Source organism: Emiliania huxleyi (assembly GCF_000372725.1).
Source record: "Emiliania huxleyi CCMP1516 unplaced genomic scaffold EMIHUscaffold_830, whole genome shotgun sequence".
Taxonomy (NCBI): domain Eukaryota; phylum Haptophyta; order Isochrysidales; family Noelaerhabdaceae; genus Emiliania; species Emiliania huxleyi.
Window position 1 is genome coordinate 3,726 of NW_005195800.1, and position 10,606 is coordinate 14,331.

General features: G+C 67.9%; 4 protein-coding genes across 4 annotated transcripts in view; 1 reads left to right on the top strand and 3 right to left on the bottom strand.

Moving 5' to 3' along the window:
• The window catches only part of EMIHUDRAFT_121266 (hypothetical protein), a gene marked incomplete at both ends in the record, with an annotated part of 4,913 nt that extends 3,634 nt beyond the window's left edge, over positions 1-1,279 (bottom strand). Inside the window, 2 exons of the mRNA XM_005758871.1 lie at positions 32-368; positions 602-1,279. Of these exons, the coding sequence (XP_005758928.1) occupies positions 32-368; positions 602-1,279 (1,015 nt within the window). The remainder of the gene's footprint in view (positions 1-31; positions 369-601) is intronic.
• A 4,428-nt stretch (positions 1,280-5,707) lies between these two features.
• On the bottom strand, positions 5,708-6,457 carry EMIHUDRAFT_249831 (hypothetical protein; the record flags this gene model as incomplete). The annotated part of the gene is made up of 4 exons (XM_005758872.1): positions 5,708-5,786; positions 5,892-6,045; positions 6,122-6,245; positions 6,413-6,457. The coding sequence occupies 4 exons, from the start codon at positions 6,455-6,457 to the stop codon at positions 5,708-5,710; spliced, it is 402 nt and encodes a 133-aa protein (XP_005758929.1).
• A 709-nt stretch (positions 6,458-7,166) lies between these two features.
• Positions 7,167-7,910, top strand: EMIHUDRAFT_121268 (hypothetical protein; the record flags this gene model as incomplete). Its single annotated transcript, XM_005758873.1, has 1 exon — positions 7,167-7,910. The coding sequence occupies one exon, from the start codon at positions 7,167-7,169 to the stop codon at positions 7,908-7,910; it is 744 nt and encodes a 247-aa protein (XP_005758930.1).
• A 400-nt stretch (positions 7,911-8,310) lies between these two features.
• On the bottom strand, positions 8,311-9,698 carry EMIHUDRAFT_249832 (hypothetical protein; the record flags this gene model as incomplete). The annotated part of the gene is made up of 3 exons (XM_005758874.1): positions 8,311-8,335; positions 9,031-9,071; positions 9,402-9,698. The coding sequence occupies 3 exons, from the start codon at positions 9,696-9,698 to the stop codon at positions 8,311-8,313; spliced, it is 363 nt and encodes a 120-aa protein (XP_005758931.1).
• Positions 9,699-10,606: the final 908 nt, after the last annotated feature.

Sequence of the window (10,606 nt, forward strand, 5' to 3'; positions counted from 1 at the left end):
CCCTCGCCGCCGCCCTTACCTCCACCCTCACCTCCACCCTCACCGCCGCCGCCCTCGCCGCCGCCCTCGCCGCCGCCCTCGCCGCCACCACCCTCACCGCCGCCGCCCTCGAGCTCCGCGCCCTCGTCAACTCCCTCCTCTTCGCCCTCGTCAGCTTCGAGCTCTGCCCCGTCGTCATCGCCCAGCGCCGCACCCTCCTCTCCATCGTCGGCTCCTAGCTCCGCCCCCTCCTCTTCGCCCTCGTCAGCTTCGAGCTCCGCCCCCTCCTCCGCCCCCTCCGCCGCTCCCTCCTCTGCACCCAGTTCGACGGCTTCGCCTACAGCGTTGCCGACGGCTTCGCCTACCGCGTCGCCCACTCCGTCGCCCACCTCGCCGCCGCCCTCACCACCACCGCCCTCACCGCCACCGCCCTCGCCGCCGCCCTCACCTCCACCCTCACCTCCACCCTCACCGCCGCCCACGCCACCGCCCTCACCGCCCCCCTCGCCGCCGCCCTCGCCGCCGCCCTCGCCGCCGCCCTCGCCGCCGCCCTCGCCGCCACCACCCTCACCGCCGCCGCCCTCGAGCTCCGCGCCCTCGCCGCCACCACCCAGCCCGCCACCTCCCTCGCCGCCACCGCCGCGCCCGCCGCCGCCATCCCCGCCTCCACCCAGCCCGCCTCCACCGTCGCCCCCACCGCCAGGCCCACCACCGCCATCGCCGCCGCCACCCTCGCCGCCTCCTCCGAGCCCGCCATCACCCTCGCCGCCACCGCCCTCGCCGCCGCCACCCTCGCCGCCACCGCCCTCGCCACCGCCTCCGAGCCCTCCGCCTCCGAGCCCTCTGCCGCCCTCGCCGCCACCCCCAAGCCCGCCGCTGCCCAGCCCACCGCCTCCCTCGCCGCCGCCACCCTCGCCGCCACCACCCAGCCCGCCGCCTCCCTCGCCGCCGCCGCCGCGCCCGCCGCCGCCATCCCCGCCTCCGCCCAGCCCGCCGCCGCCGTCGCCCCCACTGCCAGGCCCACCACCGCCATCGCCGCCGCCACCCTCACCGCCACCCCCATCTCCGCCACCCCCATCTCCGCCACCACCCTCACCGCCATCCCCATCGCCGCCGCCGCCATCACCACCACCCCCATCGCCGCCGCCTCCCGTGCTGCCGCCTCCTTTGGCACCTCCGCCGTCGCCGCCGCCACCCTCGCCGCCACCGCCCTCGCCGCCCCCACCGAGCCCGCCGCCACCCTCGCCGCCGCGGCCCAGCCCGCCGCCGCCCTCTCCACCGCCACCGTCGCCGCCACCATCGCCACCTCCACCCTTGTCGCCGCCGGACATCATCCTACCCATCGAGGATGAGTCGCCTCCGTCGCCATCACCGCCGCCGCCATCGCCGCCACCCCCCTCGCCACCGCCTCCGGTGCCACCGCCTCCGTCGCCACCGCCTCCGTCGCCACCGCCTCCGTCCTCGCCACCGCCCTCGCCGCCGCCAACCCCCCCGCCGCCACCGCCCTCTCCACCTCCACCATCTCCCCCGCCCCCATCACCACCGCCTTCACCTCCGCCGACGTCGCCGTTTCCGCCGCCGCCGCCGCCACCCTCGCCACCGCCGCCCAGCTACCCACCCATGGTGCCCGAGGGTGCGCCAAGGCATCCGCCCCCGCCCCCGCTACGGCCGCCGCCAAATCCATCCTTTCCGCCCTCGTCACCTCCGCCGGCGGCCCCACCACCCTCTCCACCTCCGCCGTCGGCCCCACCTCCGCCTTCGCCGCCGCCCCCGTCGCCTCCGCCGCTCACCCAGGTGGTCCAAGGCGCTCTGGACACCGTTGAGGGCCTAAGCGACCTCAGCAATAGAACAAACGTCAGCTTGTCCGAGCTGGAGGAGATCACGAACGGAGTAAGCAACGTGCTGTCCCAAGTGAGCGGGCTCCTCGAATCGGAGGAGGGGCAGCCGACGGACAGCTCCAGGGTAGAGGCCGGGCAACTGCTCCAGGGCGCCATTAGCGGCGTGGTCGGTGCGGCCGTCGCCCTCGCCGCCTCGCTCGCCGCTGGCGGAGACAACGCAACTCCCTCAGTAGAGATCACGACCAGCTTGCTCAATGTCTCTGTGCAGTCGGTCGAGCCGCCGCCAGGCGAGCCCGTGAGCTTCGGCGGCGAGGGCGCTATGGAGGACACGGTTCTGCAAATCGAGGGACTCGACGCCGGCTTCGTCGTGACGATTTCAGCCTACACGACGACTGCCGAGGTGGTCGGCGGCAGCGTGAGCGCGTCCTCTTCCTTTGCAGGGAAAACGGTCTCCTTCTCCGTCTCAGTCAGCAGGGACGGGCGACGACTGAGCGAAGCGACGAACATGACTACGCTAATCAGTTTGCCATACGACGAATGGACCGCAACGTACGGGCGACGACTCGGCGAGACTACGGCCGGCGCCCAAATCGGCCAACCGTCCCGTCGCGATAGATTTGAGGAGATGAAGAAAGGGCTGCCTCGACCATCCGGCGCATTGATCTGCAACACCTGGGACGAGGGCAGTGCCGAGTGGTCGACAAGGGGCTGCCGCACAGTTAAGCTCGCAGACGGGGGGCTGGGCTGTGAGTGCGATCTGGCATCGGGCCTCTTCCGGGCCATCAAGGTTCCGCTCGAGGTGCAGGACGAGCAGGTCGAGGTGCTGTCGCTTGACCCGCAGAGGCGGGAGGCGACGCACTGCATCTGCTCCAAGGGCGTCGACGTGACGCTGACCAAGATGGAGAACGCCTCGGCGAGCAAGAACTTTTCCTTGGACATCGTCCAGTCGACAACGAGCGAGTATCGCTCGTGGCGTGCCGAGTGCATCTGGCATGTGTACTTTACTCTTTAGCAGCTCAGCCAACACACGCGTGTCACCGCTCACCGGGGCGTGTCGGCTCTGTCGCGTGCGTGGGGGTCGCGCATGTCTTACTTTGTATTATCGCTCTCGGTCTCGGTTTTTCGTTCTAACTTGTATGAGGAGGTTGAGCCTGCGCCGCGATCGCGCTTCTCCCTCTGGGCCGGCGCGGGGCCCCCAGAGGGTGTCCATGCGGGGGGGAGATGGGTTCCCACGGCCCGCCGCAGGCGCCGATTTTTTCGGGATTTTTTTTCTTTTTTTCGCGATTTACTTGTTTTCATGGGAGTTCTGCGTACTTGCGGCCATGCTATCACGCCTTGCGACAGCCTGTCGGCGCTGCTGACCGTGCCATGATGCACAATTGATCACCTGCATAGCTCGCGGCCTTAGTATCAAGCATTCAGTGACGACCTGATTCTACGACCAGTAGGAAGGTGTCCTTCCATCGTGTGCACGCTTCTGGCGCAATGCGCGTCGCCTCGGATTGGCTGCTGGCACTCTCGAGGCTATGCCTACACAGCCTCGCGCGCATGGGCAGTCAGGAGGGACCACGCACCTTCACAGGACAGCGCCGGTGCCTCTCTCTTGGACTGGCAAACTTGGTGGTCTCGTGTCACCAATGTGGGACCAGTGCGGCATCGCGCCATCGACAGCTCTGAACTGCGCCTCACCACTGACCGGGAAGGCCGCCAAGTGGGCCAGCACAGGTCGCATATTGTGGCAGCAGTCAGCAGTGCATGTCTGATAGCTAGAGCTGCAGCGTCAGGGTCGCAGGGTCGGATCGTGTCAAGCCTCTCGCCCGGCCAGCCGCGTGCAGACGTCGGCCTGTCTGCTGTCTGGAGTGATCTGTCGGCGGTCAGTACGACCAATCAGGTCGGAGTTTTCTTATGGTTAGAGGGTCTATCTGTATGTACTCCTCGAGATCTCTCCAAATCTGCCCTCTGTTAGACCGGGTTAGATCGGGAAGTTGGTGCTAGTAGAGACTAGTAGAGCCGGAGCCCCGTTTCCGCACTGCGGCGCGGCGCACGGTGCCTCCGGGGGCCCTCGCGCCGGCCCAGAGGCTTCTCCCCTTTGTCCCGATTTAAGCTCCTTCAGGTTGCCTTTGAAAAATGAACAATTTCCCCCAGGCTAGTACCGTACAGTCTTTTTTACCCACCTCACAGTAGAGAGGTGTCCGTTTTTATTGATTGAAGATCCCTCACACCAAGATCGTGCAGGGCGGGGACACATGCCCCTAAATCCCATCTCGTCTCAGAGTTTGACCGTTTTTATTGTGTCCGTTTTTATTTCGGGTTGGCCACACCTGCGTCTGGCCACCGGCGCAGCTCCTCCTTCAGCCAAACGCGCAGCGCCGTCGCGTACTGCTGGATGCTCTGCAGCTTGTACGGCGCGTCCTTGTACGGCCCCCACCCGAACGTGCCCTTCTTCTCGAGCGGCATCATCATCTCCGCCTGCGAGAGCCCGTATGCCGCCGTGGCGTACAGCTGAGGATCAGCTCGGAGCTCTCGGCAGCCGCCCTTCTCCACCTCGCCGGTCATCATGCCCACGCAGAACTCGATGAAAGCGGACACCGCCGGCACTCGCGGCACCTCCTTGCCGCGCACCTTGTCAACAATGAGCTGCAGATTGGCCAAGCCGTCCTCCTGCGTCACCACCTCGCAGAACGGCGGGTAGCCCTGCTTTTGGCCCCACGCGTCCATGGTCAGCACGCGCTTCTCGTACTGCGCGGCCACCCGCTGCTGCCGCTCCTACATGGATCCACACACGCGTGAGCCCGACCGAGAGAGGGGCTCTGGCTCCCTCACCGCCCCGTTGCGCACCTTGCCTTTGAAGCCGTCCGCCTTCAGCCACAGGTTAAACTTCACTTGGTGCTCCTTGTCGGAGGCGAAGTCCTTGCGGTGCGGCATCGTCACTACGGACACAGAGCCCGCCGGAGTCTCCCGGGCAATTTGCTCGGTACCGCGCCAGCGGGCCTTCTTGATGAGCGAGTCGTGCTTCGCCGCCGTCGCCGCGATTCCCGTGCCGCCGCCACGGAAGGTGGCACGTGCTTTTGCGAAGCCCACTTTGCGGCCTTTGCCGCTTGCCCACCGCTTGGCTTCGTCAACGGGCGAGTGCCTTACCACACTCGCCTTGGCATCACTCGAAGCCGCGAGCTCGGATGCGGCCACAAGAGCGGCCTGCTTGGCACGCAGCTGCGTAATCGTCGGCCCGCGTGCGCGGCTCTTCACGGCCTGTGCCGGCGAGTTGGCGTTCACGCGCTGAATCGTCATCGTCATGGCTGCTGTCTCGCTCGCTCGTGCGTCCTTGGAACTGTGCCCGTCTCCTTCTCCTATGAGCTCGTATGCCACGTCGCCGCCTGTATTTGGGTTTCTATGTTTGCGATTTGGAATTTGGTATTTGGCCAGTTCTTTGTTTATTTATTTATTTATTGGTTAGTACCGTACAGTTTAGAGCGCTCTTAAAGGGTTCGTACCCCTAGGGTTCTGAGGGCCGGATTTTTTTAAGAGCTTTTAAGAAATGAGGAGGTTTGGGGGCTTAAATTGCCATTTAAGAGATTGCAGGCACGGGGGTCCCTCTTTTAAGACCGTTTAAGAAAATTGGCCTCACCGGCATGCGTCGCTGGGTTCCGGCTTCCGCGCCGTTTTCTCCAATACTGCCGTTATTAGGCACAAAACCGCCTCTGAAGACACATCTGTAAGCCATACTCGCATAGGGGACGCGTGCTAGCTGATTGTAGCCAGCTACCCGGCCTCCGGCGTCTTCTAAAAAGCCGTATACCGGGAGCTCCTCCGGGACGCGGGACCATCGAGATCGACCTCCCGCACCGTTTAAGCGTTTAAGACCGTTTGAGGAATCGGCGGCCCAGTCAGCCTTAAAACGGGCCTAGGCCCGTTTTAAGCCGTTTAAGCCGCAGGCGCCCCAGGGCCCACCCTTTTAAGCCTAGGGGGCCCCTAAGAGAGCGCTCCAGACGTCCAGAGTCTGTCCCCAGAGTCCCGACTATCGGTGAGCGCGCGCGTCTAGGGAAATCCCAGACAAGTTTGCGGTGGGCAGCGAACGCGTGGCTCGATTGGCAGCCTGCCGCGACCCAGGCCCGGATGCCGCCCTCCACGCTCTTGACTTCTGTGAAGCCCGCGTTGATTAGCACCTCCGCCGCCAGGGCGGAGCGTGCGCCGGCGCGGCAGCCGACGACGACGGGTTCGCCGAAAGGCCCTCCCACTCGAGCCGGCCACGAACTCGGCGGCCCCACCACCTCCTCGGGGAGGGCTCACGCTGCCAGGCACCACACCCGCGACGACCTCCTGCTCGCTGCAGCAGTCTTTGTAGTCGGTCGGCGAGGTTTCGCGCGACCTCGCACACCGCTCCGTGTGGTAGGAAGGGCAATATGCGCCGACGTGGCAGCCAGCCTCAGCCTGCGGGAGGGGGCGCGAGGCAGCTGGAGGAGGCGGGGGAGGGGTGCGGCCCTCCTTCTTCTTGTGGCGCCACCGTGCCGCGGCGGGTGCACACGCCTCCGTGCGCCCGCCCATTCGTGTGGCTGCTTGGCTGTTGGGAGGGGTTGCTGCTTCGGAACGCCCGTCACGGAGGCGGCCCCGGCAACGCAACCGCTCACGGCGCGGCGCATCATTGCGCGACGGGGTGTGTTCGGCACCGCCGCCCGCTCAGCAGATGACGGTTGAGGTCATCGCGCCGGCGCGCCCAGCACGGGCGTGGTTGCCCGTGCGGCGGCCGGCAGCTGACAGATAAGATCAAGAGCCTCGCCGGAGACGGAGGCGTGCCGTGTATGGGCCACAGGCGGGGTCCGGGCCTTCAGCCTCCCGTGTCAGCATTGGTGTCGGTGTGTGAGGGTCGTTCTGCTGTGACGTCTGTGACGCTTAGGACCGCCGCGAGATCCGGTGTGGTGCGGCGCGCACCGGCACCGGTGGATGCCATCGCCAAAGGCGGAGGTCTTCGGTGGGACGAGGCCCCCACACAGCTCGCGGGTGAAAGAGCGCGCGCTCCCTCTGGACTCGAGTCAGGGAGGGTTAAGGTTTAGATCCTGTAGGTACGGATGGAGAAACTGCAACGATGCATGCGTGCAGCACGAACGGCTGCGATTCAGCGGTCGCGCCGCTGACCGTTCAGGTCGAGCTCGGCGAGCTGAGCAAGATCATCCAGTGGCGCGACAGCTGAATCGCAAGCGTTGAGGAACGCGTTTCAGTTTCCGAGAAGGACCACCTTTACAAAGAATTATGCGCCGCGAATTGCGGCGCGCCGTCCGGCAGTCTGCTCGTTGGTCTCGCTCACTCCTAGCTCTCTCAGCTCCTTCGAGAGAGAGTTTTGTTTTGTCTCCTTCGATGCTCGGAGCGGCGGCTCTGCTCGCCTTCGCCGCTCCGCAACCGCTGGCGCACAACGAGGACAGCGGAGCCAATCCTGGCGCTCAGCGCAGCGGCAACCCTGGCGCTCAGCGCAGCGGAGGCCGTTCGGTCACTCGCGGGAGGAGCCTCAGTGTGGCGGCAAGGTTCAAAGACCACCTCGACGCCACGGGCGACAAGATTGACGGGAAGGCGGCAGAAATCGAGTGGAAGCTCATGCAGAAGCTAGAGGCTCTCGCCCACAAATTTGACAAGAGCCCCTCGCCTCCGCCCCCCGTCCCTGGATCCCCTCCTCTGCCTCCGCAGCCACCGCCGCCGCCGCCTCCGCCGCCGCCGCCGCCGCCGCCTCCGCCGGACCCGCCTCCTCCGCCGGACCCGCCGCCGCCGCCTCCCAATCCGCCAGATCCGCCACCACCGCCTCCGCCCCCGCCCCCGCCTCCAGACCCACCCCCGCCACCGCCGCCGCCGCCGCCGCCTCCCAATCCGCCGCCGCCGCCGCCGCCGCCGCCGCCGCCGCCGCCCCCTCCGCCCGCGACGCCGGGCGCCCGATTCTTCTTCTTCCTCCGCGCGGAGCCCCCGGGCGCAGCCGCAGCGGCGGCATCCTCGCCCGGCCACGGAGCGAGCGTTGCCTCTGCAGTGGGCGCGGCCCTCGGCCTCGCCGCCGTGCTCGGCCTCGTGGTCAGGGCGGGCGCCGGCGCGCGCGCGGCTCGCGCGGCGCTGGTCTGACCTACTGCTCGCGCGGCGTGAGGGCCTCTCCTCCTCTCTAGTCTGGTGAGGCTCATCCTGGGTCTGATGTCGTATTGCAGCTCCGAGTTTGGTGGCCGCATGTCGCACGAGTTTGGTGGCCGCGCGAGCCAGCGCCCGGCGCCAGAGTATGTATGTGCTGTGCTGTCGCGCTCTGCGTGCTGTGCTGACGCCTGTGTATTGCCGGTACTTACGTGTAGCGCAGTGTGTTGTGTATGTCATGTGCTGCGACCCTCGCGCTGCGTCCAGGTCGCCTTGCGAGAGAGATCGTGTGAAAAAACGCAGACTCAAGTACTCTGACTGAGATGGGTAAAGAGAGAGATCGTGTGTATGTTTGACCCATGTGAGTTTTTGACCCCGCTGTGCGTGTGGTGAGCGCTCTTTACTCTTTTTGCGAAAATCGCTCTCTGCGCCGCCGGCGGGACGGGGAGGGATTCGGACGGAGCGGAGGAAAATCTACAGACTGGAGACTACCTAGTCCATCTGTGTCCGTTTGTATTTATTTATTCATTCCTCCCTTCTCCGCCCCGCGCGAAACTCGGACCTCGCTTCCCGCTCCCGCCGCCGCTTTTGCTGCCTCTGCTTGCGCTCCCGCTGCTTACTCTCGTGCCGCCGCCTGCGCTGCTCCTGCTGCTGCGGCTGGCCGCTGCTCCGTTGAGGGCGCGGGGGGTCACCCTCGTCGGCGGGCGACGGCCTCTGCCGCTTGGCACCGCGTCCGCGCCGGAAGCCGGCGCCGCCGGGACCACGTCCGCCTCCGCCGCCCCGGCCGCGCCCACCTCCGCCCCTGCCTCCGCCTCCCCAGCCGCCCCCACCCCCGCCCTCGTCGTCCGAGGCGCAGCCAGCCTCGACGCGCGCCCGCGCCGCCACCACCTCCGCCTCCGCGCCCGCCTCGCGCAGCCGCCACGCCGCGCCCCCTCCCCCCTCGCCCACGCCGCCGCCGCCGGCCGGCCGCGGCTCGCCGAGCGCCGCGAGGGCCGCGCGCGAGATGCGATCTCCCGAGCGTGGCCGCCAGCCGGGCAGGAGGGCGGAGATGCAGCCGCGAGAGCGCAGGCCGGCGAGGGCGCGGCCGAAGAGGCTGCTCACCGCTCTCCAGCGGAAGCACTTTGCTCCGAGGTCGACGCTCGCGCAGAGCGGGTCGCGCATCTGGGAGCGGGAGGGCGGGGGAGCGTCGGGGGCGGGCGGCGGCAGCGGGAGAGTGGCTGGGAGATGCCAAGCAGGGCTGGTGGCCCTCGTGCGGCGAAGGTGTTGGGAGGAGGGGGGAGCCCGGAAGGGGCCTCTCGGAGGGGAAGCTTCTCGGAAAGGGAAGCGTCTCGGCAAGGGAGGCGGTAGTGGCACCTGGAGGGCGTCGCCGCGGTGCGCCGCGTACCGCGCGAGGAAAAGGACGAGCAGCGCCCCGAGGTCCGCCTCGCCCGTCTCGCCCGCCTCGCCCGCCTCGCCCGCCTGGCCATGCCCCTCCCCGTTGTGCCGCGCCACCCGCTCCGCCATCACGAAGAGCAGGTACGAGCCCACGCCGCCGGTGTACGTCTCGGACAAGCCATGCCTCCGCAGCAGCAGCTTGACGGCCAGCAGGAGCGGGCGCAGCTCCGGCCGCGCTCGCAGCCTCCCCCGCACCCAGGCGGACCCGCGCGGGCCGCCCTCCTGGTCGATGCACACGTCCACCGCAGCGCGCGAGGCGGCGTCAGTGTACTTGAGGATGGGCACGCGCGCGCGCACCACCTCTGGCGAGCGCGGGTAGCCGAGCGCGACGCCATCGCGCAGCAGAGCACGCATCAGCCGGCGGAGCGGCTTGACAGCCTCGCGCTGCCTCAGCCGCGAGGTCGGCCGCGGGATCGGCTGGCCGCGCCGCCGCTTGCGGTGGCCGGCCGGAGCCTCCTCCTCCTCCCCCTCCCCCTCCTCCTCCTCCTCCTCCTCCTCCTCCTCCGCCTGCCCCTCCTCCTCTGCCGCCGCCGCCGCCGCCGCCGCCGCCGCCGCCGCCGCCGCTCCGGCGGCCTCAGCGGTCGTGATGACGAGGTCTAGGTCGGAGCTTGGGAGTGAGAGGTCGGTGGCGTTGGAGCCGAAGAGGTCGAGGCTGCCGCCGGGCATTGTACGGGCGAGCGAGCCAGCGGCGCGGCGCAGCGCGCCCTCTAGTGCAGCGCGGCTCGCCTCGGTGGGCGACGCGGATGCGGCGAGCGCGATGAGCTGCGAGTGGAGCAGCGAGCGCGGCGGTGCATCGAATCGCGGAGCACGCCACCGCACTCTCGCAAGCAGACGCTTCGCCGATGCATCCGGCTCCTCTGGCTCACTGCTGCCGCCTCTCCTGCTGCTGCCGCCGCCGCCGCCGCCGCCACCTCCGCTGGCAAGACTCTCGCCGTCACCGCCGTCAGTGCTCGCGCCATCGAACACGCCGTCAACGCCGTTCGAGAGCAGGAGTGGCATGCGCATTCACGTGGGCACAAAAAAAATTACCACCTCTAAACACCTCTCTTGTTTCAAACACGGCCCCCTGCCTTTTGGTGTACCCCGTTTGTGCCGCGTCCTGTGCCCCCGAGTTCATTTAATCAACAAGACAAACACGGGGAGGCACGTAGTGACCATCCTGTAAAGAATTAAAGAAAGACAGTGGCCAGGGGCGGGGCTTGCATTTTTGCCGTCGCCAGTCGCCCCCCCCAAACGCTACAGCGGGGGCGGCGGCAGCAGCG